The sequence below is a fragment of the Aulostomus chinensis genome, chromosome 18, assembly GCF_037954235.1.
Source record: "Aulostomus chinensis isolate RoL2024-O1b breed Wild chromosome 18, RoL_Achi_v1.0, whole genome shotgun sequence".
Taxonomy (NCBI): domain Eukaryota; kingdom Metazoa; phylum Chordata; class Actinopteri; order Syngnathiformes; family Aulostomidae; genus Aulostomus; species Aulostomus chinensis.
In genome coordinates, this window is record NC_141337.1 from 17,709,260 (window position 1) to 17,732,318 (window position 23,059).

The window sequence follows — 23,059 nt, forward strand, 5'->3', positions numbered from 1 at the left end:
ACAGAGTCCTGTTATATGGAGATCATGTCACGTGACGCTTCCTTGTCATAGACACCGCGCAGGTCCCACACCACTAACTGGTAACTGATCCTTCCTAATTATAGGACACAACTCCGTGTCTCCCTCTATCGGCAGTTGTTGTGTATTTTTCCGAGTGTGGCGCGCAGGCAGACGGACGACGTCCACGAACTTTTAGAGGACTCGTAATAACATCAACACCTCTTCTCACAAAGCGGCCAGGAATCGCTGGAGAGCTGCAAATGTTTGGACGACGGTTCGGTGGACGTTTCTGATGGAAAGTGATTGAAGGGAACCGCTTCACACCCAAGTTGGAAACATAATGAGATCGTTTAACACGCGCCAGCACGTGTGGCTTTCTTTTTTAACAATATAAAAAAAAAAAACAACAACCCCATTCCCTCCATCCTGCTGCTTCACCAGCTCGATTTGCAGGTCTTCTTCTCTGGAGTAGCAGGGATTCTGTTGCTGTCTCCCCCACAGAGAAAAAAACAACAACCGTGCGTCTTTTCTTTGAACTGCTAGAACCCATAAGTGTCATGCTCAGCAGCCTTCATGTGTCACCTCAGCCAGCCCAGGACATGGCACCAGCAGAGGCTTTGTTGGAATGGTGCCGCCACACATGCGCTCCTTACTCAAATGTGGAAATACAGAACTTGTCAACCTCATTCAGAGATGGACTCGCTTTCTGTGCCATCATCCACAAACACCGGCCTGATTTGATGTGAGTAAAGAGTAGCTGTGCTGGTTTACATGCTCAGTCACACAGACAAGCTCAGAGAAGCCCTAATCCGCAGGTGTGCTGCAGGACAAGGACACGTTTATGGTGGGCTTCTCTCCTGAGGTTTGATTATTACTGAGTTGGGCTGCTCCAGATTGAGTACCATGTTGTCTAATCTACAGGGGCACTGGGACTAATCTGTTCTTCGCTCTGTTAATCGCTCCCTGTCTCTCTTCTTAACCTTTTCTTGCCCTATTTAACGGGATTAACGTGGTTTGTTTGTCCCTTTCAGATAACGCATTGAACTGGAATCCTCTCATCTAATGTCTGACACTGACTTGCATTTTATGTGTGCAATGCTTTGTACTTCTGTATCCCACTGGGAGCATTTTGGGACTCTGCCTTTTATCCTCGCTTAATCAATTTCCTGTTTTGCTCCAGAGATTTCAGCTCCCTCACCAAAGATAATGTTTATCATAATAACAAACTGGTGAGTCATTAACATCTACTTTTACAAGAAAGTGACCATGCTGGCGTGTCTCCCTCAACTATTTCTGTTTTTTAGAATTAATAGCTCAGTAATACAACCTATATGAACGCAAGTTAGCTTTCACAGTTGTAGACCTCCACCCTCATGTTTGCAGGCTTTTGAAGTAGCAGAGATGAAGCTGGGTATCCCTACTCTCCTGGACCCAGAGGACATGGTGTCCAGCACAGTGCCTGACTCTCTCAGCATCATCACATACCTTTCCCAGTATCACCACTACTTCAGCAGGAGGTCCCATGGTGAGTATCAGCCCCCCATCAAAGGCTTTTATCCTCCTACCTGCCGCAAATCAACAAGCAGATGTTGACCGCCTTTAGCTATAAGTATGCCGACAGCTGTACTTGTGAATTTACTGTTCATGCTGCTTTCTCCTTCAGCTCCATCTCAGGGAAAAATATAACTTTTTCCCTTTGCTACAGTTATTTGACATTTATAGTAAGCAGTTACTTTACTCTTTGTATTTAGATGTGCAGTTGTTGAGATCATGGAGCCACAAACATCCACCCACACCTCCAGACAGACAAGGAGATTGCTTGTATTCATAGTAAGACGGTGAGATGCATTTAGGATGCCTCATGAGAATAGATAGTGTTTTGCTGCAGGGCTGGAGGGGTGGGGGTCCTATGTAAGCGTAAGACCCTGTCTGTACTGTCTGTTTTCACACCTCTGTTCCTGGATTATAGCTGTGATGATTAGAGGTCTACAATTTTCTTGACTCGAATGGGATTATTTTATCTCTTTCAACAGTTCATGAGTAGGTTGTGATAAATTTTATTCCTTAAACGACTTGGGTTAGGGTTAGGGTTGGTTAGGTAACCCTAACAGAAAACATCCAACAGTGCTCGTGCTCGTGCCGTTGAATTCGTCCCCATTTGCATTTCCTCTCTTGACTCTGCAGCAGGTTGTGCCAGTATGATGTCTTCCCACGTCACTATTTTAAGCACTTTCTCAAAGAGTAAAGCTCAGGACAGCCTGAAACCCCTCAAGGTAACTGCACATGCTCACTTTGATACACATATACTCACAGTTTGAGCACACCTTGTTCTGTTGCTTACTCATCCTGACTGCTGAGTAGAAAGTGTCCCTTTCTTGTCTCTCTTCTCTTTCAGAGCTTGACAGTTCCGCAATCCGGTGGGCAGCAATTGTCGAGCAGAACACCGCACACAGTGTGTAATTTGTGCTTCAGACCTGTCCACCTCATTCAGAGACGTCTGATTGATGGCAAGGTCTTCCATCGCAGCTGTTTCAGGTAACATTACAGTTTGCAGGGTATCTGCAACCTCTCTGTTTCTGTTAGTGTCGAGATCCAAATACCAACTTTTTTGCTAGTTTGTCCTCACAGCAGTGAAATTTCAAATATATAACTGTAAATGCAAGAAATCTTGAAATGTCTGCGACACAATTATCTCAACAACTGTTCCTCTTATCGTCAGTGTGTGAGTTGCAACCAGTGCGGTATATGAGGGGTCAGGGGTCGGACAGGATTCTAGCTTTGATGCTCTCTGATCTTTAGTACTAAAGATGACAGGAGGACAGGCAGAATGACTGAGATCAAAGTCCAAGGTCAGAGAATGATATTTCTGCTCACATAGGATTATATCAGCATGAAAAGTCAGTGAATCCACAAGAGTGGCCATAAGGGGAGGACTTTAGCTGTTTTTTGTTGTTGTTTTTTTGATTATCAAATGTTTGAACTTCCTCCAATGTATTTGGATTATAATCTCTCAATTATTCAGATCTTGGTCCATGTTAGTTCTAGGATTACTTTGGCATTTTATCTGTTCATTTTAATGTGTGAAAGATTATTTTACTGTGACAGACAATATTTTTGTCTTCTAGATGCAAAGTGTGCCGCAGCACTCTTTTATCAGGCTCATACATACAAGGTCATGATCCTGCTACCCTGATCTGCACTCATCATTTGATACGTGTCCAAAGTGACCTCAGCCAGCAAATTTTGGCAAATACTCCCAAATGTACGTTTGAAGGGGGATATTTATCTGTTGGTGGATTGGCTATTACCGGAGCACCTCAATACATCGAGAAGAAGGAGTCCCAAGACAGACTGATCGATAAAAAAATGGAAACAGAGCAAAGAGAAGGGACAGAAGACACATCTGTTGGACTGGAGGATGTGGTAACACCAGCACCTCCTCATCCTCTCCCACAGCAAGTTGAAGACACGGCCAGAAAAGAAGCTGGAGACACTGGAGCCACTCATGAAGGATCAAAAACTGAGGAGCCCTCTGAGCCCTCATCACGATGTGTAGGAGTGACAGGAGGATGTTGCCGGCCAGTTCCTGCACCCAGGCGCATAGCAGTTCCTGTTCCTGCGCCCAGGAAGAAGACTCTCCATACAGCAGGCAGTTGCCATGCAGCAGGTAACAGGTTCTATTTTACCTGTCATAAATATTACGTTTACTACATAATCCCCAAAAGTCTGAAAAGATATTTTCTATCTTGTGTACACAAGAAGTTGGATTCATCCTTTTCACACAAGCTGGACCTGTTTGGGAAAAAAAAAACAACTATGAAGATGAAGTGATTCTTATTTATGTTGATATTTCCTCCCTTCATTAAATGTGAGAAATTGCTGACTTGTTTTTGTTTCTCGGTGCAGGTAATTCCTCCAGTCAAAGTGAATCCGTTTCATCTCGCACGTAAGTGTACTGCAACAATCGGTTGTCTGACGACTAATCCACATTATCTCGATGAAATACCGTATTTGCAGAATGTCCATGGCTCTTAGAAAGAGAGCGCATGACAGTGCTTTTACATAATCCCTAAAATTTGTAAATTTCAATGTCGACCAAATCCAAAAACATTACACAAGTGTCTCTACAAAACAGTGCGTTGCTGTAATTGTGCAACGTTAGCTAGCTGATCAGTAGTAGGGGATCAACTAGTGAGGATTGAAGAGCACAAACTGTACAATTGAACTGTATCTATTTCATTTTCTTTTTTTTCACATTCAAATCAGCAGTTCTTTGACTTGGTTCTCATGCTCCTCATTTTTCACTCTTTATTATTCTATGAAGTTATTTTTATCCTACATCTGGTGTTCTCTCGTTGCAGTGGTGCTAACGTTCACACAGGCCCTGAGTTCTTTTGTTTCAATGGTAATAATGTCCATGTTGATGGTTTGACATTCTTTCTCTGTGCTCTGATTTCATTTGATTTTCATTGATATTTTGCACCTCTTTTAATCTTGAAGATTTTACCAGCAGGTACCAGAATTACTCAGATGTCAGGAAAATGGGTTCCAAACAGTCAAAGTGCTTTCCTTCCTGTCTGTTTGACTTGACTGAAGATGCAAACAGTTCTACATCGTTAACATTTGTCCCTAAGAACATTTAATGAATGAAACCTGTAATCTTTCCCTTTCCTCTCTGTAGCAGCAGCCCAATCAGCCCCAGAGTGAGAACCAACCATCCCTGGCTGACCATCATCCATCCCGGACCTTGGACACAGCTGCCTCCTGCTCCAGTCCCAGTCTTGCACCCCTTATCACAATCCAAATCTGTCTCCAACCTGCGGGGGTCTTGGTACAGACCCAGAGTCCCTCCTCCAAATCCATTTAGTGAGGAATTGGATAAGGACATTCAGAAGGATACTGGTAAACCTGAGCCAGATACCAAGGACACTGGTCTGATTGGTTCATCTGATTTTGATGAAGAAGGGTATACAGGACGCTCACCGTCAGGGAGTTCAGATGTTGCACAGAGTCCCATTTTACCCAGAAGTCTTTCTGTGCCAGCTATGACATCTAGCTGCTCTCACGCTCTCTCTGTGACCTCATCATCTAAGGGGAAGGTATGAAGAGATTTAAAAACTTTTAGTTAGGAATGTCGTCTTATATGAACACTTTCTTCACACAACTGTTGCACCTCAGAATGGGGATGTTTTTAAGAAATGCTAATGCTATGTAAATATAAGTTTAAGATCATGCAAAGTGCTACTGAGGGTTTATTCTGGCTTCTCATTTAACAAGACAAGAACATACACTGTCAAATTCCCAGCAATTCCATATTTGCTCTCCATTTCAGCAGGTCTGCAAAGAGAGTTCTTTTCATCGAACATCAGCGATGCCCAAATCAGAGACTTTTCAGGCCCTACCCTCTCGACGAACCCCTGCTCCAGGACATGGTTTCCCACTCATCAAGAGGAAGGTACTGCGGCTGGCTTTAGACATCAAAAGACTGCTCACAAAAACTTCATACATTTGAAATGTCATTTAGATGCATTGTTAATTAGGTTAATTACTTTGACCCTTAATCCTTCCAAGGGTCAATTTTTCAGATTTGCTAAGTAGCCCAGCATTCTTGTTTCTTATGTTGCTTGACAGGTGCAAGCAGACCAACATGTTTCAAAGGAAGACCTGCAGGTGGAGACAGGAGAACTGGATAAACAACTGGAGGCACTGGAACAAAGAGGGATCCAACTGGAAATAAATCTGAGAGACTGCAAGAATGGTTCATAATATTCTGCCTACTGGATTGAGACAAAATGATTGTGAATGCACCATAATAGGAATCATTACATGTCCATTTCAGATAAAGAAGAACAACAAATGCTGATAGACTGGCTCCATCTTTTCCGTGAGAGAGATCATTTAGTGTACAGAGATACAGAGCTGGTTTACCTGTAAGTAGTTGAGACTGGCCCACAGATTTTACTGTGCTGATGCCTTTAAACTTTTTGTTTTAATTCAGGTGAAAGGTTTGTTGTTGTGGGGGGTTTTGTTTGTGTGTGTGTGTGTGTGGACATTTTTCTTTGTTCTCCAGCAAAACACAGCAGAAGTTGGAGGAGAGACAGGCAGATGTAGAGTATGAACTTAGATGTCTCCTTAACAAACCAGGTGAGTTTGTCTTCATGCCTATGTCACTTTCTTCATTTGCATATTTGACAATAACTTATTATCACTTAAAAGCCAGGGGTCATGTGGGTCTTTTGGCAAAAATGGTGTTTTTGGCTCCATAATGTAACACAGAGCTGCGCAATAAAGAATGTTTACACTGAATGAAAATACTTAATGTGAATTTACAGACGATTGTTTTCGGGTGTTGATTTTGGGGAAATTTCCAGTTCAACTGTCTTGTGGGGAAAGTGCAGTAAAGTAATCGAGGGCTTTGTGTTATGTCCTCTGCTGAAACACAGTTTTGATTCTTTTGCTGCGTACTTTTGGTTTTATACGGAGAGAAGAGAATTCATTTTCCTGGACCTTTGCCTTTTTGTAAAAATGATACTCACTGTCATCTTCATAGAGAGTAGGTGGAGTCAGGAGGATCGAGGTCGAGAGCAGCACCTGATGGACGAGCTGGTTGCCATCATTGATCAGAGGAACCAGATCGTCAGCAGCCTGGATCAGGATCAGCAGAGGTGCATCAGAAAAGAAAAAAAGGTGTTTCCTTTCATGGAGTTTCATGATCAAAAGTAAACATTTTCTTCTTTTGCTAATTAGGGAAAGAGAGGAAGATATGCATTTGGAATCCATGATGAAAAACATAGGTGAGAAGATGATCCTGTATTTTAAAAACAAGCTGTCATATTTGTTAGTTTTATTTGTGTTCACATCTTACACTCTTAAAAGTAAATTTAGAATGATCATCTTGCTAAGATTGTTTTAACCATATTCATTTTGAATATTTGCTTGCATTTGTTGCTGATTTTTTGACATCTCTTCTTAGAGCTGCAGAAAGGACTTAAAGTTTTAAAGAAGTCAAAAGGAAAGTTCAAGCCAACTAATGTTCTTAGGATGCTGAATCATAAAGCAGAGGGCACCAAAGACCCCATGGACAGCAAGAGCTGAAGTACTGACATGACTGCTGAGAAGTACAAGAAAGAGGGAAATTCACAGAATACAAATTAATATATTCTTTTACACAAGTTTTAATTTTGTTTTTCCTCAGAAGATTATCATAATGTTAACTATTGTAGGCTTGCAAGTATATATTGAAGAGCAGCTCAGTAGCATAAACGAGACAAACTTTTCCTTATCTTTATAATCAAAATGCATGTGTTTATGAATGTATATATCAAATCTGTATTTTGAAAATTGTTTGACTTTTTTGTTGAGAAAATGTGTATATCATGATTAAACAACTTGTGCAAGACTTGCATGTTTCTTTCTCTTGATATTTAAAAAAAAAAGATATGCTGATAGAATGAAATGCAACATCGGGTCAAAGCAAATTTATCCTGGTCTGATACTTAAACATTTCTTACAGTGAATTAAGGGCAAAAGTTGAAAAATTTAATTTCCTGAATCTTCATTTAGGCCTGATTTGGCCTCGGCGGAACTGTAGTACAATCGGAACGAAAGAACGTTCCCCTTGAAGGTCCGGAATAATTTCCGCCGAGGCACAAGGCACCGGAAGTTGAAAACAAAACGTTCGTGCTGTTCATGTTTACAACTGTAAGAATCTGGAATAAATAAGTTGTAAAAATCACAGCACGCATATCGGACTTGAAAATTAAGTGATGTCGGACAACGAAGAGAAGTAAGTCACATGACAAACAGCTTTGAGATGTTAGTTTATGTCAACAAATACTTGTTGAAAACGCAACGTGGGCTAGCGGTGGCGTTAGCTTCAGCTAGCTAGTAGTTTGGATACCTATTACTCTCCCTCATAATGTTACAAACTTTTGAAACAAAACTACAAAATTCATAAATGACAACAATGCCAGGGATTCCTCAGGAGCTACGGGGAGCCACAACTCTAAACTCGTGTTCAACACCACCAAAGTGTCATTCTGGGTAGTATTGAACCGGTTGATAGCCCAGCTCCACAGAACAAGTCTCTCGCATTACCTGTTTGCTTGTATGTTTGTTTTTAATAACGTTAAAATTCCTGTTTTTCTTTTCAAACTGCACCCACAAGGACGCAGTAAAGAGATGAGTGTGATGTGCTCTAAAAAGCATTCTTGTGCCTTTGTAGTCTTTGTGACCAACTGCTTTACTGTCGTATTTGTAGCTATGATGATGGAGACTTCGACGATGCAGAGGAGGACGAGGGATTAGATGACCTGGAGAACGTGGAAGATGTAAGCTTATTGTCTTTATTGAAGGCAGTTGGGTTGTTCAACTGATTGAAATAAACCTTTAGCTTGTGTCTAACGTGGTTCAAAACATGTTATTTGATTTTATTTGTCTGAAGAGTTCACCGGTGTTGTTCTGAGGTTATCCAATCAGCCAAAACCTGTCTGTTTTGAATCTTCGAGCAGGAAGATCAGGAGCATGTGCAAATCCTTCCAGCAGGTGAGGGCCAGGCTGCTAACCAGAAGAGGATCACAACGCCGTACATGACGAAATATGAGCGAGCCAGAGTCCTGGGCACACGGGCTCTTCAGATAGCGTGAGTTTGTGTGTGTGTGTGTGTGTGTGTGAGATTGTACACATCTTATTCTTCTTTGTTTGACACCATTATTTAACTTTTTTAAATTATTAACTCTTTACCTTGTGCAACTCATTGTGCACCTAATTTTGCTCATATAATTTTACTGGTAGTTTTTTTTTTTTTTTAGCTCAAATCATTTCGTGGATTATTGAAAATGCAGCAGGATGAAGAAGATGTGGATTATGGACGATGCCCTTTTGATAATTTGTAACCAGATGTTTTTGTGCTGTTTGGCTGTTATTAGACATCAGTCACCATCAGCTTCAAACAAGTATCTGTTGCTCGCTCTTTCTACCTTCTGGAGCCACTAAGAAGAAATGATGCAGGAAAGAAAAAAATCTTTGCCAGGTTAAGACCACTTAAGAGTTCTTGAAATTAAAAAAAAAGAAACCTTTTTAGGTGGAGTATCGCTTTAAACTCTGATTTTTGGTGTGTGAGAAACGTTCCCCGTCAGGAGTTTAACGTGAGAATGACCTTGTGGAGTCAAACTAAGGGGGTCATATTTCTCATGACCGATTTACCTCTAAAGCCGGGACAGGAAGTGATGTCGCACTCGAGTTGACCCTGTTCCATCAGAAAAAGTGGAGTAAAGTAAGAAAATAGGAAACGCGTACCTCTCCATTATTAGCATCAGCGGTTGATAACACTACTCTGTTAGGTGTTTTGCACATATAAACATCCTTGCAACATATCTACAGATAAAATATGAAGAGCGTGACTGATTTAATTTCACAAAATTAAACATGAAAGTGCGAACGCTGGTACATTTTTGAAGTGTTCAAACGACTGGTGGCCATTCTGTTCCAGTTCAGATTTCCAGCTGGGAACTCAGAAATTCTGATTTCCCACTTAAGCTGGAATGCAGAAACAGTACACAAATCCACTGATCAAGATGTGGGTGTGACATCAACCAGCCCACATTTAAAGACAAGAATGGACTGAAAGCTTGACCAAAAAGGAGGCACCCAACAGTTTGATTTAGGGGCTTCAAACAGAACTTCAGCCACTTTCAGGAGTTTGTCAGGCTCTAAGATTTTATTGTACCCATGCCTGACTCTGAATGTATGATAATTTAACTGTGTTTGTGGGCTACTTAACTTTTCCTGACTTGACTACTTGATAATAGAATTTTATTCAGCATTAATTCTGTTTGCTGACTTGTGTCCCACAGGATGTGCGCTCCAGTCATGGTGGAGCTGGAGGGAGAAACAGACCCCTTACAAATAGCAATGAAAGAACTCAAGTGAGTGATCAAAGCATCTTCAAGAGATCAGTCATACCCTGTTGTGTGTGTGTTAATATTGAAAGCACCGGTCAGTACTCTGATACTGAACTCTTCTGTCCATCCTGGTTCCTCACCGTCGCTTTTTGTTTGTTTCTGCCAACAGGAGCCGAAAGATTCCCATCATCATCCGCCGCTACCTTCCAGACGGGAGCTACGAGGACTGGGGCTGCGACGAGCTCATCATAACTGATTAAAACAAGTCCTTTAGAGTGTTAGGTGACTCTGTGACCAGGTGAAATACATGAACATGAAATGTACAGAATATCACAGTCTGTTTTCACCCTCATTCCGACCGCTGTATTTCCTGTTTTTTGCAATAACAAGAGGAGCCACAAGGGGGAAATATAACTTAAGTCCACAATTTAATTTGTTTTACAAAATAGTACTGTGTGTCGGTCCGTGTGAGGTTTTTTTTTTGAAAATGTGTTTTATTGTTGAGAATAAAGTGTTTTGTATTGATGAACCTTCAGAGAGGATGATGACTGTTTATATTGGACTAAACAGTTTTCTCAAATCTGAGGAAGTGTATCCAGGTGGTACAACAGGTCAACTAGTAATCAGAAGTTTCTCTGCTTAATCCCCAGCAAGACACTAAACCTCAGTGTAAGAGTGGATGTTAATCTATTCCAATAATCTCAGACATAAAATAATTTCCTCAAATACCCAGTTATTTTACATATGTGAGCAAAAGGAGAATAAAGTACCCAGGTAAAGTAGCACTCTGGTTGAAGTCTCCACTTGAAGTTTTAAATGGGGAAGTATTTGATGTTGAGTTTGAAGTATCTAAAGTAAAGGATATTTCTTACATGATTGTGCATTCCAGTAATAAGGAGCGTTCAACCCTCAAACCACAGACCTTAAAGGGTCATCGCTGCAGTCGTGCTGTTCTTGCTGTGTCCTCTTGAAGATGTCCGGTTTTAACTTTTAAAGTTTTGTCATTTTTCGATGCAGCGTCTTTTTCTTCAGATGAAGTGATGAGTTCAGATGAACGCAGTGGAGTAAAATGTCATATTTTCTTTGAAGCATAAGTATAAAAGCAAAGTCTCTTAAAATGCAAATATTCAAAGTGTACGGACACTTTGAAATTGTTTTGACCAAGTAGGAAAGAAAACTCCCACCACTGCACAATACACCGCAGATCTGACAAATATGTTTGATTGAAACATCAACTTCATTGTTTAGATCTCTAGTAAACCTGGCACATGACTGCCAGACATCAGTACTCGTAGTGCTCAGTGCTCATCTGACAACTTCGGCCCCTTATCAACTTGGCTGCTTTTACTCAGCAGTCCCACCGAGATCCAGAGAGCTGGAGCTGTTTACTGCTGCTGCTGCTGATGGAGGACTGTCAGGATGCTCCCTGCCTCAGCCCTTTCTCTGCTCCACCATGCAAACACGTGCACGACGCAGCCGAACAGTTGCTGTATTGTTCAGGGAAAATAGGTTGTTGCCCAGGCGGCAAGTGGGCCAGCGTATGCAGGGAGACAGAGGGGGCTGAACATTAGTGAGAACCAGAGGAGAGATCTCTTTGTGGTCTGATGATACATTAGAGTCCGGTGGATGGACGGGTGGTTCTAAGTTCAAAGTGTTTGTGTGCGTTTGCATGTCATTAAAGTCCTGTTCGAAGAAGAATGAAACCTGCAGGGACACTAAATCATCTTCTCAGTTGTGTTACAAATGTTGAAACGTCTTCCAGTAGAAACCAGTTTGCACTGGTTGTATTGCGTGTGTTAAACTACTCTAATATGTGAGTCTTTTGATAAGAGGAGACAGTGCTTCAGGGTGTTCTCATTCCAGCAGGCAGGGGGTGGGGGGCAACCCATGTGACAATCACCACCAGCAGCCACAGCAGGGGCCGCCATCAGGTCGCCCTCAGCTCAACATACTGCTAATATAGTCTTTATCTTCTGTCCTCTGCTTTCGTTTATATATCCTGTAGTTCTTCTCTGCTCTTTATTATATTTGACAGTTTTTGGGATTGCACGTTAGATACTGGATCTTGAGGGTTACATAATTTCATCGTTCTTCTACCTGCACATTATTGTCTCAGTCCATCGATCAATTGTCAAGTCGTTCACAACGTTTGATAAGGACTTGTCACAATTTTCTAGAGCTCAAAGCGGTGTGTTCACATTGCTTCTCTTGTGCATCCAAGAGTCCCAAACACTCTTGGTTTTCCAAGCTCCATGACAAAAAAGAAGCAAAAGCTGCTGGAAGTCGAGAACGCACACGTCGGACATTTTGGCTTTGAAAAAAACCAAACAAAAATAAACAATTCATCGATGACCGAATTAGTTAGTGATTCATTTTTTTCAATCAACTTATCGATCAAATGTTGCAGTCTACTTGTTTGTGATATGTTTGCCAATGAGGCCACATAAAAATGTGTGATGTAGTGCAGAAAATTTGATCAGGGGTGGGATATTGGATCAGGAGTACTGGAGTTGGTGGCTGATACTGACCTTCTTCAGCGGAAGAGTAATTCACCGCAGGTTTTTGTTTGATGATTCCCATCAGGGACTTTTCTTTTTTTTTTCTTTTTTAAGATTCTTTTATGTTTCCACAGGCCACATTTGCAAGGCAAGGCAAGGCAAGGCAATTTTATTTGTATAGCCCGTTTTCACAAACAGTTTGTCTCAAAGGGTCATTTGCATGACCTTCATAGACCGCAAATACTTATTCACGAATGTGAGTTAAAATCATTTAATTGTTTCAGCCTTTTTTCAAGCAGAAATGTCAGATATTTGCTGGTTACTGCCTCTTTAAACATCTGCAATTGCTTTTTTTTTTGTGGTCATTTGTAAAGTGTCCCTGGACTGTTGCATGGATGAAAACAATAATTTGATAACATCACGTTGGACTCTGATGTTTTGATGATTGTGATTTAAGGAGTCAACGATTCATCGATGAATGTTGATAACGGTTTGTAGATGAATTGATCGTGTAAAATTTGTTGCATCCCTAAATTCCCATGATCAATCCCATTACCTGAGAAGAGAGGGGTGTGTTTGTCAGCAGACGTGTGTGTGTGTGTGTGTGTGTGTGTGTGTGTGTGTGTGTGTGTGTGTGTGTGTGTGTGTGTGTGTGTGTGTGTGTGTGTGTGTGTGTGTGTGTGTGTTGGGGAAGGGGGTTGCAGAGTCTATGTTCAGAGAGTATGAGAGTCCCTTTGTATAGTAGTGAAGCTACAGGCCCGGCAGTTACGGGCAAGGCTCCCCTCATTGCCCTGTTTTTCTCCTCCTCCCCTCTCCTCTCCTTCAATGGCCCTCTTTGTCTTTCACACAGCCGATTAAAGAGAGGGAATTAGGAGTCAGGCTTAACCCGCAACACACACAAGAACCTCATACACTATAACTAACTTAAAATATGCATACAGGGATTTATAATGGATCGCAGCGTCACCCGGGGCTGGATGTGTTCAAGGTCAGTCAGAGCGAGCTGTCACTCGCTTCATTCAGTTATGAATACCAGTTAGATGGCAGGATGTCCTGTTCCCCGCCCTAGTGGTCACTAGCTGAACTATCTGTTAGCGGAATGAATGCGAGCTAGACATCATGAGGACACAGTCTCTCTATTTTCCAATGAGGAAAAAAGATATTTTGTCAACTTCACAACAACAGAGACATTTATCACATGTGGGGGACAGTGCTGTGTTTTATTTTCATAATTTGTTCCACTTAAAATGTTTCAAGAGGCGGACTTGTAGCAGAAATAAAAAAGAGCTTTATTTCAAGCAAAAGATTATTAGTCATCATCACATGTTAAGGCTTTCGCTCTCGCTGCTGTTCACAAGCTTCTGTGCTAACAGGAAAAATAGGACATGGCAGCAACAGTCAAAAGACTTCTTTATAATGGAGCGAAACAGTAAACAGCGCACACATAAATAAGCAAGTCATTACAGATATTTCACACACGGCAAAGGAAGATGTAAAGTGAGCTACAGCTGAAGGTCGAAGGTTAAATGATGAGAGCAAAAACAAACATGCAAATGCATCAGATCGGCCTCTAAAAGTGATATTCGTGTCACACACATAAAGTTACACGTCGTCAGACGGGATGGAGAACTCGAGTGACGGAGTTGGAAGATGAACAGAAATCACACAAACACATTGGGGAAATAACAGATACAACGTGATATAACGGTTTTAAAACATAAAAAAAATGTAGGTTATTACAGTTTAATGTGTGAGTAATGGTTGTTAAGGCACATTTACTATTCGGCTCTGAAAAATGACATCTCCTACCTATATGTTACTTTCTCGATCCTCCCACACTGAAACTATCTAACGATGTTCTTTAAAAGTAACAACTTCAATCAAAAGATCTGACATTCCACTGTGAACACTGATCTCTATACACATTTTAATGACACACAAAGGGAAAGCTGTGGCAGTGTTATGGACTCTCAGTGGATATAATAAAGGCAACAAAGCGTTTAATGGTGTTAGTAGACAAGACTGTTAATGATAAAGCCTCTAGTATGTATTTTATTGGCATATTAAGATGATGAAAATGGATTATCCAAGTATTAATACGATTTTCTTCTCATGAAGCTACTTCATGAATAGTTCAAAACAGTGCCGTAGACGAAAAATTAACTTTTGATGCCAATAATTCAAATTAAGCTATGATACACTAATTAGCTAAAAGTAAGGTAGTTTTAAGTTGGGAGAAACTCTGTCAGTTTCTTCATTTTTATGTATAAGTATCAAGTTTTGGTGTCAAAACTTTGGTCACTTTACAAATACAGGATTTCAAGTACTTCATACTGATAATAGTCATCATGACTTTCTTTTTTTTTTAAACTTCTTCCACTTAACAACAAAACATGTTTTTATGGCATTTTCCCCTCATTCATGTTCAGGCAGTTGAAGTGAACACAGCACAATAATTAGAATGAATTAGGGACGAATGTGCCACTGAAATCAACAGAATGTTAATAGTTACTGTATTGATCCCTAGAAAGCAATACATGTCTAACATCTGTAGGATAAACTTCGCCTGAGTAGTGAACGGGCCACAGCCAAGTACTTTGGCACGCCATTCTTGTGGTACAAAACAAACAAACAAAAGAACCAATGCGACTCAGTCCCCCTCTCCATAATACAGAATAAGATCTAGAAGTGATACGTTCCTAATTTGGAAGTTGCTAATTCTCAGTGTGCACTGTGGTTCTAGGAGAGGGTGTAGACTCGAATGTGCCGCCTCTGTTACTCGTGGGGTCATCAACCTGACAGGGACATAATCCTTAATCACTGCCAATTGTTTGGAGCGGCAGACGCTTTGCTGCTGTGAATCTAACATGGAACTTTGTAGTGGTGGGTGGGTGATTTTACCACCAAAGTATTACATTCTGACTACACTCGTGTGTGCCAAATAGTCAACCGTGCTTTAAAACCACCACGCTCCAAACGCGTCCTTCAGTTAGGACAGCTTCTCTGCTTCTGGGCGAGAGCAGGACAGGGTGCCTCCCCTCCTGCCTCCCCAGCCGACTCCCCCAGTGCCTGCCCACGCCCCCCAACTCAGACCGTTTTTACCACTGAAACCACCAACACTGCTGTTGTTTCTGCTGCTTCTTGGGTCTGACACGGGGGCTGAACCTGCACCAGTGCCCTCTGGTCTTGTTGTCTGTCATGGCCGCGACAGTGTTGTATAGACAGGCTGCTCCCAGTGTGTGGGGCTATGTGACTGTGGCACGCTGACTGGGTCAGTGATGGCAGTGTACAGGGGCCTCTGGGAAGGCCCCATATAGGAAAAGGCTGAGTACAACCCCGAGGCCTGGCTGGAGTGGGTGTAGTAGGACCCCGAGGCCTGCTGGTCAGCATATTCAGCAAACTGAGCCCTGGTGGCCAGTGAGGGGAAGGCAGAGCTGTAGTGAGGAAGGCTAAGGGGGGTATAGGTGACATGGGAACCTGCTGAGGCTGTCTCTGCAAAGTGACCCCCAGCACCCCCGGCCTCACTCTTGATCTGAGCCTTGGAGGGGTCTGTTACCAGAGAGGAGCCATGATGTTGCTGTGGCTGCTGCTTGGACAGCCAGGCTGCGGAGTGTCCACTGGCAGCTGCCAGAGCGGAAGAGATGCCATAGGTGTACTGGGAGGCTGGAGAAACTGTTGCAGCAGCTGTCCCAGCACTCTGTCCGATCCCCGGGTGCCCGTTAGGAGGGAGGTACTGGTCAAATTCGTTGACATCAAAAGGCTCCATGTTGGCCATCACCTCGTGGCTCATCTCACCAATGTCCACATTACCAAAGTCGATGTGAGGTTTCCCAGATCCGGCAGTACCCGCACTTCCATCTGATCCCAATGCACCACGGGAGCTGCCATTCCCAACAACCTCCCTCTTTCCATCTCCTGTCTTCCCAGACTGAGGCTCAGTCTTGGGAGTGGTTGGGGGTGTGGGAGGGCTGTGGCTCTGACCTGCAAGAAGATCGGAGAATGTGTTATCACAGCCCTTTTCTCTGCTCTGTGACAAACTGAGCACATCTCCAGAAACATAAAGGGGATGTATATAAACGGGATGTTCAGCCCACCTGCAGCATGAGGGTGGTGGCCATCTCCCAGAGGGGACGCAGACCCCCCACTGTGGACTTCGAGATGGAGTCCCTTGTAAAGGGATTGGCTGTGGCCGATCTCACCCTCGGAGTGGCCCTCGGCTTCACTTCCTGACCCAGAACTGAGCTTCCCGTTCTTGCGGCGTCGTGGCTGGTATTTGTAGTCAGGATAGTCCTTCTTATGCTGCTTCCTCAACCGCTCGGCCTCCTCAATGAAGGGTCTCTTATCACTCTCATTAAGAAGCCTTGGATCATGAGAAAATACGATAAGTGTGTTTGCAGCATGAAGACGGGACGAGAAATCTCGAAGGCCGCGCTGTTGTTGATGTGTGAGACAGCTTTTATAAATTGTGTGGTAACATTTAGCACACCAATTGTTGTTAATTCTAAGAAAAAAGTACAAATTATGATGACATATTTGATATTATGGAGTTCCATTACACTGAGCACCATAACCATCGTCATGTTTTTGCAAAACAACAAAAAAGGATATTCCATATAAGGGCTATTTCATCACATGCTACATAACAATGATGTACTCAACATTTCCTGTAAACATATTAATCCACTCTACTTGCATTTTATGATGCTGAATGATGTCAACATGTCTTTGGTTTCACGACATCTGTAAAGCTAATGTCACGTCTCCCTAGCGACTGCTGCAGGACCATAATTAAATCATAAAAGCAAAGAGGCATCCTGTCTTCCCAAATGAAACTGAGCTTCTTATTACTGCTGGCATGAGAAACCCCTGACCTTCCTCAGCCGCCTCGTTTCTGCTTCAATTAACCAATCATTGCTGGGCTCAAGGTCAAGTCTTCATCTAATTAATGCTCCATCTTTACAGGGTTAACAGATTTAACCTCTCTGGCCTGCTTGCTGTAAAGAAGTGAGTGTTTGGTATGAGAAGAGGGACATAAATAGACACTGGATGGTCTTGTGATCAAAGAGGCTCAGATTCTTAGGGAGGGAAGGATGGACATCAGTTCAAAATATGAATCTTCCACTACTGGAATTAGAGGGCACTTAACTATGATGAAGTGGCCTCCTCACCTCCAAAGCTTCCCCAGGGTCTTGCTGAGCTCCGCGTTGTGCAGGTGCGGGTGTTGGTCAGCCAGCTTCCTCCGCGCCGCCTGCGCCCACACCATGAAGGCGTTCATGGGCCTCTTCACGTGCGGCTTGTTCTTGCTCCCGCTGTTCACGCGCACGGGCATGGGCACGAGGGTCCAGTCGTAGCAGTTGAGCACCTGGCTCACAGCCTCGCGGATGCCCACTGGGAATCGGTCGTCCTCGTCGTCCGATTTGATGGAGGCGTGGCCCACCTCTGAGTCGTCCAGACCCGCCATTTGTTGCTGCCCGTGGAGAGGCGAGTCCTCCCCGCCGGCAACGCCAGAGGAATGACCCGGTGACTGGGAGCGGCTGTCATCAGACACCCCCGGACTGAGCTCAACCTCTGATAGGTTCTGCTCCTCTCTGGACATCTTCCTACACAAAGGCTCCTCCAGGTGCGCTGAAGATGCAAGCGCTTTTCCAATAAACTGTACCTGTAACCGGGTCCCTGTTCCTGTTGGCACCTACAGTGACGCAGCGTCGGCTGACTGTAGTCTGTCTTTCTGTCTGATCTGTCCCTCTGGCCTCCTGGAAGTTATAATATAAACTGCCAGTCTGTCTCTACTCTCAGCCTCCGTTGCAAAACTCTATGAGGGTTCCACATTAAAGTTCTTTCCATCCGTGTGGTTGGTATCATAGGCGGCTCAGTGCGCACCTTGGACCCCAGTTTACCTGCTAAAGCACAGCTGCCTGCGCCAAACTCACCCGCTCTCACTTCCCCGTCTCTCTGTCCTCCTTCTGTCCCGCGATTGAAATCCAACAGTTTGGACCTGAAACAGCAGAGATCACGGATCACCAACACGTCACAAGCACCTGGTTATCTTACCTGTCTCTCCTCCTTTCTACTTTTTCAACATCAGTTAACCTGCCGATTATTTTTCCACGCTTTACGTGGATCATTAGGTCGATAAAATGTAGAAAGAGGAAAAGGCCTCCCCCAATTTCCCAGTGCAACGCTTCATTTGTTCACCCCAAAGAACAGCAAATTGATACTTCATATAGTTTTTGCTTGAAAAAGGCCGAAACAATGATTTTCATCACAAAAAGTGGCAAGTGCAAGTCATTTTCTTTTCTCGACTGCAAGATTAACGAATTATTGCTCGAATTACATTGAACTTGAGATGGAGTCGCCTTTCAGTCACAGTTATTTCTTTTGAAAGATTAATATTTAAATTCAACAAAAAATAGTCCCACTAGTGCTTCTATTGTCTCTGGGATCAATAGGTTGTAAAAACTGGAAACTTTCAAGACTACTTCAAGATCCAAAGTGTAAATTAGACCCAAGGCTTTTTTTTTTTTCAATCGATTCAGCCCCTGTAGAGCCCAGTTCCTCTCCACAGGTTCTCACACCCCAAATCCAGCTCCCGCTAAAGGGTTGTCGGTTGTTCCAAGCTCCCCGGAGAGAAAGTGTCGGAATGATGTGAGGCGTCGGTAGCACAGACCTCGGATTTACACTGCAGCTCTTGGATAAACACGACCTGGCGCTGGAAATATAAACCTCTTGTGTGTGTGTGTGTGTGTGTGTGTGCGTGCGTGCGTGCGTGCGTGCGTGCGTGTGTGTGTGTGTGTGTGTGTGTGTATGTGTGTGTGTGTGTGTGAATTGACACAAGACTAGTTGTTAAATAGGGGCAGGTCTATCGGAGGGAGTAAAACGTGTCCTTGTTTAGTCCATTAAATCAACAGACTGCCCCGGACTTTACCTCCTAAACCAGCCACATATACTCCTCCGGGTTGTTTTGTATGTTTTTGCAGCAGAATTAAAGCTCTCACTCGTCTGGTGACATTATGAACGAGGTCGTCATCCTGTTTTCATGGTTAAGTGTGGTATTCCTCCTCAGGTAACGCAGTTTTCCAACTTTCTGGTTCAAGCTGTCCAAAACTTTTTGCCCCCATCATGTAAGATGAGGGCAAGGCGCTCTGCCTTTTTATTTATTTATCTATTTTTAAATCAAGAATACGGTTTGGGGGGATTCAATTACAGGTTATGTGTCATATGCCTGGTGGGTCCCGTGACGAAAAAAAAAGAAGAAGCTTTTAATAAAAACGGTGGATGTCAGGAACCGTATCTATTCCCACCATCTGTCCCAGAGCGAATTAAAAGAGAGATTCGCCTGCCACTTGGTCTGTACGACCGCGTCACTCGCTGTCAAACCTAAAGAAGTTTGCTGCTTGACAGACGCAGCGCCAGAACACCGTGTATGCTGCGCCAAATGACTCATTGCGTAAACTGTGTCGGCACTGCGAAGCTTCCCTAAAAACAATACTCGATTGCGCCTCCGGAAAGGAACAAACAAGCAACAATGAATTGATATCGTCTGTTTATGAACCCTCCAAGTTGGTTTTTGACACACCTGTCCGATCGTGCCCGTGACTGGGTGACGTTTCCGAGCGCATGAAGTGCGTGTAATGGATTTCGGCTGTGCGAACTCATTATCACCGCTTCGCTTGGCAATAAATTGCCCTCAATTTGCTTTGTTTTTATTTCTCCAAATGAGTTCCACAATTGTTCAAATTAACTGGTGATATCAGCAAAAACCTGTAAATAGCAGGACATTCTAATCGATGAACTTTAAACAAGGAAAGATGCAAAGGCCTAATAACACCATAAATTCCACTCCGGTGTCAATTGTCTCATCATTTACCACTTTACAACATTTTAATTAAACTTTTAGGGTGTATATTCCTATGTTGCTGTCCCTTCAACAAAAAAACAACAACCTGCGACTAAATCTAAATGAAAATGGAAAACAAGATGATTGGTAAAATTCCAACATCAGTATTTCAACTTGAACCTACACAATCAGTTCAACATTGCCTGTTGCGTTTCTAATCCTTAGCCAGAGGTTAAAAGTTATCTAAAAAGTGCTGAAAATGACATTTGTTCATTTTCCGTTTTGTTCTTCTGAACTTTCCTACAGTTTTAAGAATGAACAAATCAGTCATTTTTGATCGATAAAGGGCTCACCCATCCCGAGAGAGACGTAATTATCATGTTAACAAATATCAGAGGTAGGATTACATCTCTAATTCTGAGTCGGGCTTCTTCTCTACGATTCCAACCAGAGGCAGAAATAATTAAACGGTAGAGTGAGGACCCGCCACCAGCCACCAGCAGCAGAGACGGAAGACTTGGACATGCTAAGCGCCTTACTTCAGTAATGAGAGAAAGAGGTCGCCGGTCAGCACGAGAATCCGTGAGTTCCCGAGTTTCCAAAGTGACACTCGCTCCCCAGCCCCCTCGCTCGCGCTGCCAGAGAATGAATGCCTGCTCTGTGTGACGGTACCCGGGCTTAAAGAGCTCCTTGTATGAGGCTGGGAAAAAAAAAAAAAGGTTAAAAAAAAAACTGGGGTGGACAAGTCTTAAAGGAGCAGCAGAAACTGCAGGGACGCACGATTGGCTGGCAAAACTCCCCTCTCTCTCTCTCTCTCTCTCTCTCTCTCTCTCTCTCTCTCTCTCTCTCTCGGTCTCCCTCTTTTCATGATGTTTGACATACACGTAAAGGAAATGTCAGGTTTTATATTTCTTAAACGAATTTCATGGCGAAAACCAATCAGGCAGACGCGTGCATAAACTGTTATTTTACGCAGCAGCGTTTTAGCCACTCAGTCACCCTAGAACGCCCTTCTCTGGTGATTTTATAAAACTAGATGTATAGTTTATTGATACGCATAAGCTATTTTCCAAGAGATTATAGATTTGCGTGTATGTTTTATATTTGAAAATAAAGAATGTTATCAACTGTCCCGAGTTTCAAGGAGAGGTTTAATGAACAAAACCATCAGTTGACTGGTGGTTTATCAGCTGACTGATGCTCTCACGTGTGTGATATCTGATGAAACGGCTTAATTTCAGTATTTGGAACACGCTCGGAGGAACAGGGGGTTACCAAATATGTCTCAAAATAAGAAGAAGCCACGGTTATGAAAATCTGTATTTTCATAACATTGTGCGCCCTCAAACACAGACAGATGATAGTCATGCGCCTGTAAGTGAACATTCATAAGGGCAAGATTAGAGAATTAACAGCAGATGGAAAAAGGCAAGTTGATACTCCCGCTTTTAAGAAGTTGAGTGTACATCATGAGTGATAAAATATGAGGTGGACAGATTTACTAGAACCATGAAATGATGCTTAAGATATTTCCTCCCACATCGCAGGTGTGGACTAAACTGCAGGGGCCTGAGGAGGCTGCGTGGCTGCCGACAGTGCGTCTCTGTGTGAGTGGTTCTAATTGCATCAGCGCCTTTAAGTGAGAGCTGAAGCACGCGTTTCAATCCAAACAGTCTTGCTAGAAAATGCAGAAAGGAGAAACGAGAGGAGACATAATGTGGCACACGGACACAAACGCGAGCGCTGTTCTTTCCAACAATGAGTCCCTGTATCCCCGCCGTACGACACACTGCCCCCCAATCTAAAAATCACTTTTTTTCCATCATCCATGCACTGTGATAAGGCTGATTCTTCCCCCTTTCTCCTCTCCTTCTGTCATTCCCCCTTCTCCTCCTTTCTTTGCGCCCTTTGTTTTTATCTCAGGTGAATTGTAATCATGTGATAAAAAAAGCACCCCCTATCCCCTTGATTGAAAAAGGGAACAAAAAGCAGTTTTGTGTATGTGAAAAAAGAAAGCGAAGGAAAAGGCTTGTGTCTTCCTTTATATCGCCACTCTTTGTGTCCGCGTCTCAGCAATAACGTAGAAAATGGTTCCCGGAGCGCGCCGGGGAGCTGCAGTGGGACTGTCGGGCTCCTGGCGCTTTAAATCATGGACCCTCGGGGAGCCACCACCGGGAAATACTCTTCTCCCGGAGAGCTGAAGATCTCTGGCCCGGTGTCGGTTTGACGTGAGTAATTATTCCTGCACGTTTGTGTTTGTCATAGAGGTAGAAAACCAGGCCCCAAATATTGCATAGAACAGATGAAGTATGAATAAAAAAACAAACAAACAATGACGCATGTTTCTGTCTGATGAAAAAAAAAAAACCACAAAAAACGTTTGAAACATGACGCCAATCAGTCCTAATTTCAATAAAAGAATATGCATCGTAATAAATGTGACACATTGAAATGTGCTTTCCTCGAAATGTTTGACAGAAAGTTAATGCTTAATTATCTTCTCATGCTCTCCCAGTCGCAACTGTCGCTCCCAGAATGATGATGAATTGCTGGACGTTCTGAACAAACTTTATTCACACTGAAAGAAATTCAATTACGTAAAGAGAAGAAGATTAAGCGTTAAGAAATACAAAACGGGGATTGTTTGCTTTCATATAATATACCAGTGTAACAAGAGTTTTACACAATCGGAATAAAATACACTTTCTGTGATTTTATATCCGAGTAAAACTTGATAAATGCTTGTTTTTTTCCATTTATATTCTACGAGACCCGTGTTAAAATACGCGTTTGAATGATTTTATTGTGACTGAGGTCTTGTG

At 42.9% G+C, this 23,059-nt stretch overlaps 3 protein-coding genes across 7 annotated transcripts; 2 read left to right on the forward strand and 1 right to left on the reverse strand.

The window, feature by feature from the left end:
- The first annotated feature begins 151 nt into the window (after positions 1 to 151).
- Positions 152 to 7,390, forward strand: LOC147245503 (MICAL-like protein 1). Of its 3 annotated transcripts, none has more exons than XR_015110172.1 (15): positions 152 to 742; positions 1,181 to 1,229; positions 1,384 to 1,525; positions 2,185 to 2,273; positions 2,396 to 2,535; positions 3,126 to 3,667; positions 3,907 to 3,946; positions 4,682 to 5,099; positions 5,333 to 5,455; positions 5,632 to 5,758; positions 5,840 to 5,930; positions 6,071 to 6,144; positions 6,558 to 6,665; positions 6,748 to 6,794; positions 6,974 to 7,072. XR_015110172.1 is itself a non-coding variant. In XM_086185791.1 (15 exons), exons 1-15 carry the CDS (start codon positions 558 to 560, stop codon positions 7,093 to 7,095), a joined length of 2,304 nt encoding a protein of 767 aa, XP_086041917.1. In that variant the 5' UTR covers positions 152 to 557; the 3' UTR covers positions 7,096 to 7,390. The 3 variants fall into 3 exon arrangements, 2 of the variants coding, with proteins under 2 accessions (XP_086041917.1, XP_086041918.1); XM_086185791.1 differs by having other exon boundaries at positions 6,551 to 6,665; positions 6,974 to 7,390; XM_086185792.1 differs by lacking the exon at positions 6,071 to 6,144 and having other exon boundaries at positions 6,974 to 7,390.
- A 235-nt stretch (positions 7,391 to 7,625) lies between these two features.
- On the forward strand, positions 7,626 to 10,437 carry polr2f (RNA polymerase II, I and III subunit F). 2 transcript variants are annotated; one of them, XM_086184380.1, is made up of 5 exons: positions 7,626 to 7,786; positions 8,261 to 8,330; positions 8,508 to 8,641; positions 9,855 to 9,926; positions 10,072 to 10,437. In XM_086184380.1, exons 1-5 carry the CDS (start codon positions 7,767 to 7,769, stop codon positions 10,160 to 10,162), a joined length of 387 nt encoding a protein of 128 aa, XP_086040506.1. In that variant the 5' UTR covers positions 7,626 to 7,766; the 3' UTR covers positions 10,163 to 10,437. The 2 variants fall into 2 exon arrangements, with proteins under 2 accessions (XP_086040506.1, XP_086040507.1); XM_086184381.1 differs by having other exon boundaries at positions 8,511 to 8,641.
- A 3,171-nt stretch (positions 10,438 to 13,608) lies between these two features.
- sox10 (SRY-box transcription factor 10) lies at positions 13,609 to 20,968 on the reverse strand. Of its 2 annotated transcripts, XM_086183797.1 has the most exons (5): positions 20,777 to 20,968; positions 18,331 to 18,395; positions 17,569 to 18,153; positions 16,495 to 16,760; positions 13,609 to 16,381 (listed from the first exon to the last, which is right to left on the reverse strand). In XM_086183797.1, the coding sequence occupies exons 3-5, from the start codon at positions 17,994 to 17,996 to the stop codon at positions 15,597 to 15,599; spliced, it is 1,479 nt and encodes a 492-aa protein (XP_086039923.1). In that variant the 5' UTR covers positions 17,997 to 18,153; positions 18,331 to 18,395; positions 20,777 to 20,968; the 3' UTR covers positions 13,609 to 15,596. The 2 variants fall into 2 exon arrangements, with proteins under 2 accessions (XP_086039923.1, XP_086039922.1); XM_086183796.1 differs by lacking the exon at positions 20,777 to 20,968 and adding an exon at positions 20,645 to 20,725 and having other exon boundaries at positions 17,569 to 18,395.
- Between the last annotated feature and the right edge of the window lie 2,091 nt (positions 20,969 to 23,059).

Coding starts and splice junctions, on each gene's coding strand:
- LOC147245503 (XM_086185791.1), top strand. CDS start 558: ATGCTCAGCAGCCTTCATGTGTCACCTCAGCCAGCCCAGGACATGGCA. Junction 1,526..2,184: donor CTTCAGCAGGAGGTCCCATG/GTGAGTATCAGC, acceptor TTGACTCTGCAG/CAGGTTGTGCCAGTATGATG. Junction 2,274..2,395: donor ACAGCCTGAAACCCCTCAAG/GTAACTGCACAT, acceptor CTTCTCTTTCAG/AGCTTGACAGTTCCGCAATC.
- sox10 (XM_086183797.1), bottom strand. CDS start 17,996: ATGTCCAGAGAGGAGCAGAACCTATCAGAGGTTGAGCTCAGTCCGGGG. Junction 16,761..17,568: donor ACCCTGGGGAAGCTTTGGAG/GTGAGGAGGCCA, acceptor TCATGATCCAAG/GCTTCTTAATGAGAGTGATA. Junction 16,382..16,494: donor CCACCACCCTCATGCTGCAG/GTGGGCTGAACA, acceptor ATCTTCTTGCAG/GTCAGAGCCACAGCCCTCCC.
- polr2f (XM_086184380.1), top strand. CDS start 7,767: ATGTCGGACAACGAAGAGAA. Junction 8,331..8,507: donor ACCTGGAGAACGTGGAAGAT/GTAAGCTTATTG, acceptor TGAATCTTCGAG/CAGGAAGATCAGGAGCATGT. Junction 8,642..9,854: donor ACACGGGCTCTTCAGATAGC/GTGAGTTTGTGT, acceptor TGTGTCCCACAG/GATGTGCGCTCCAGTCATGG.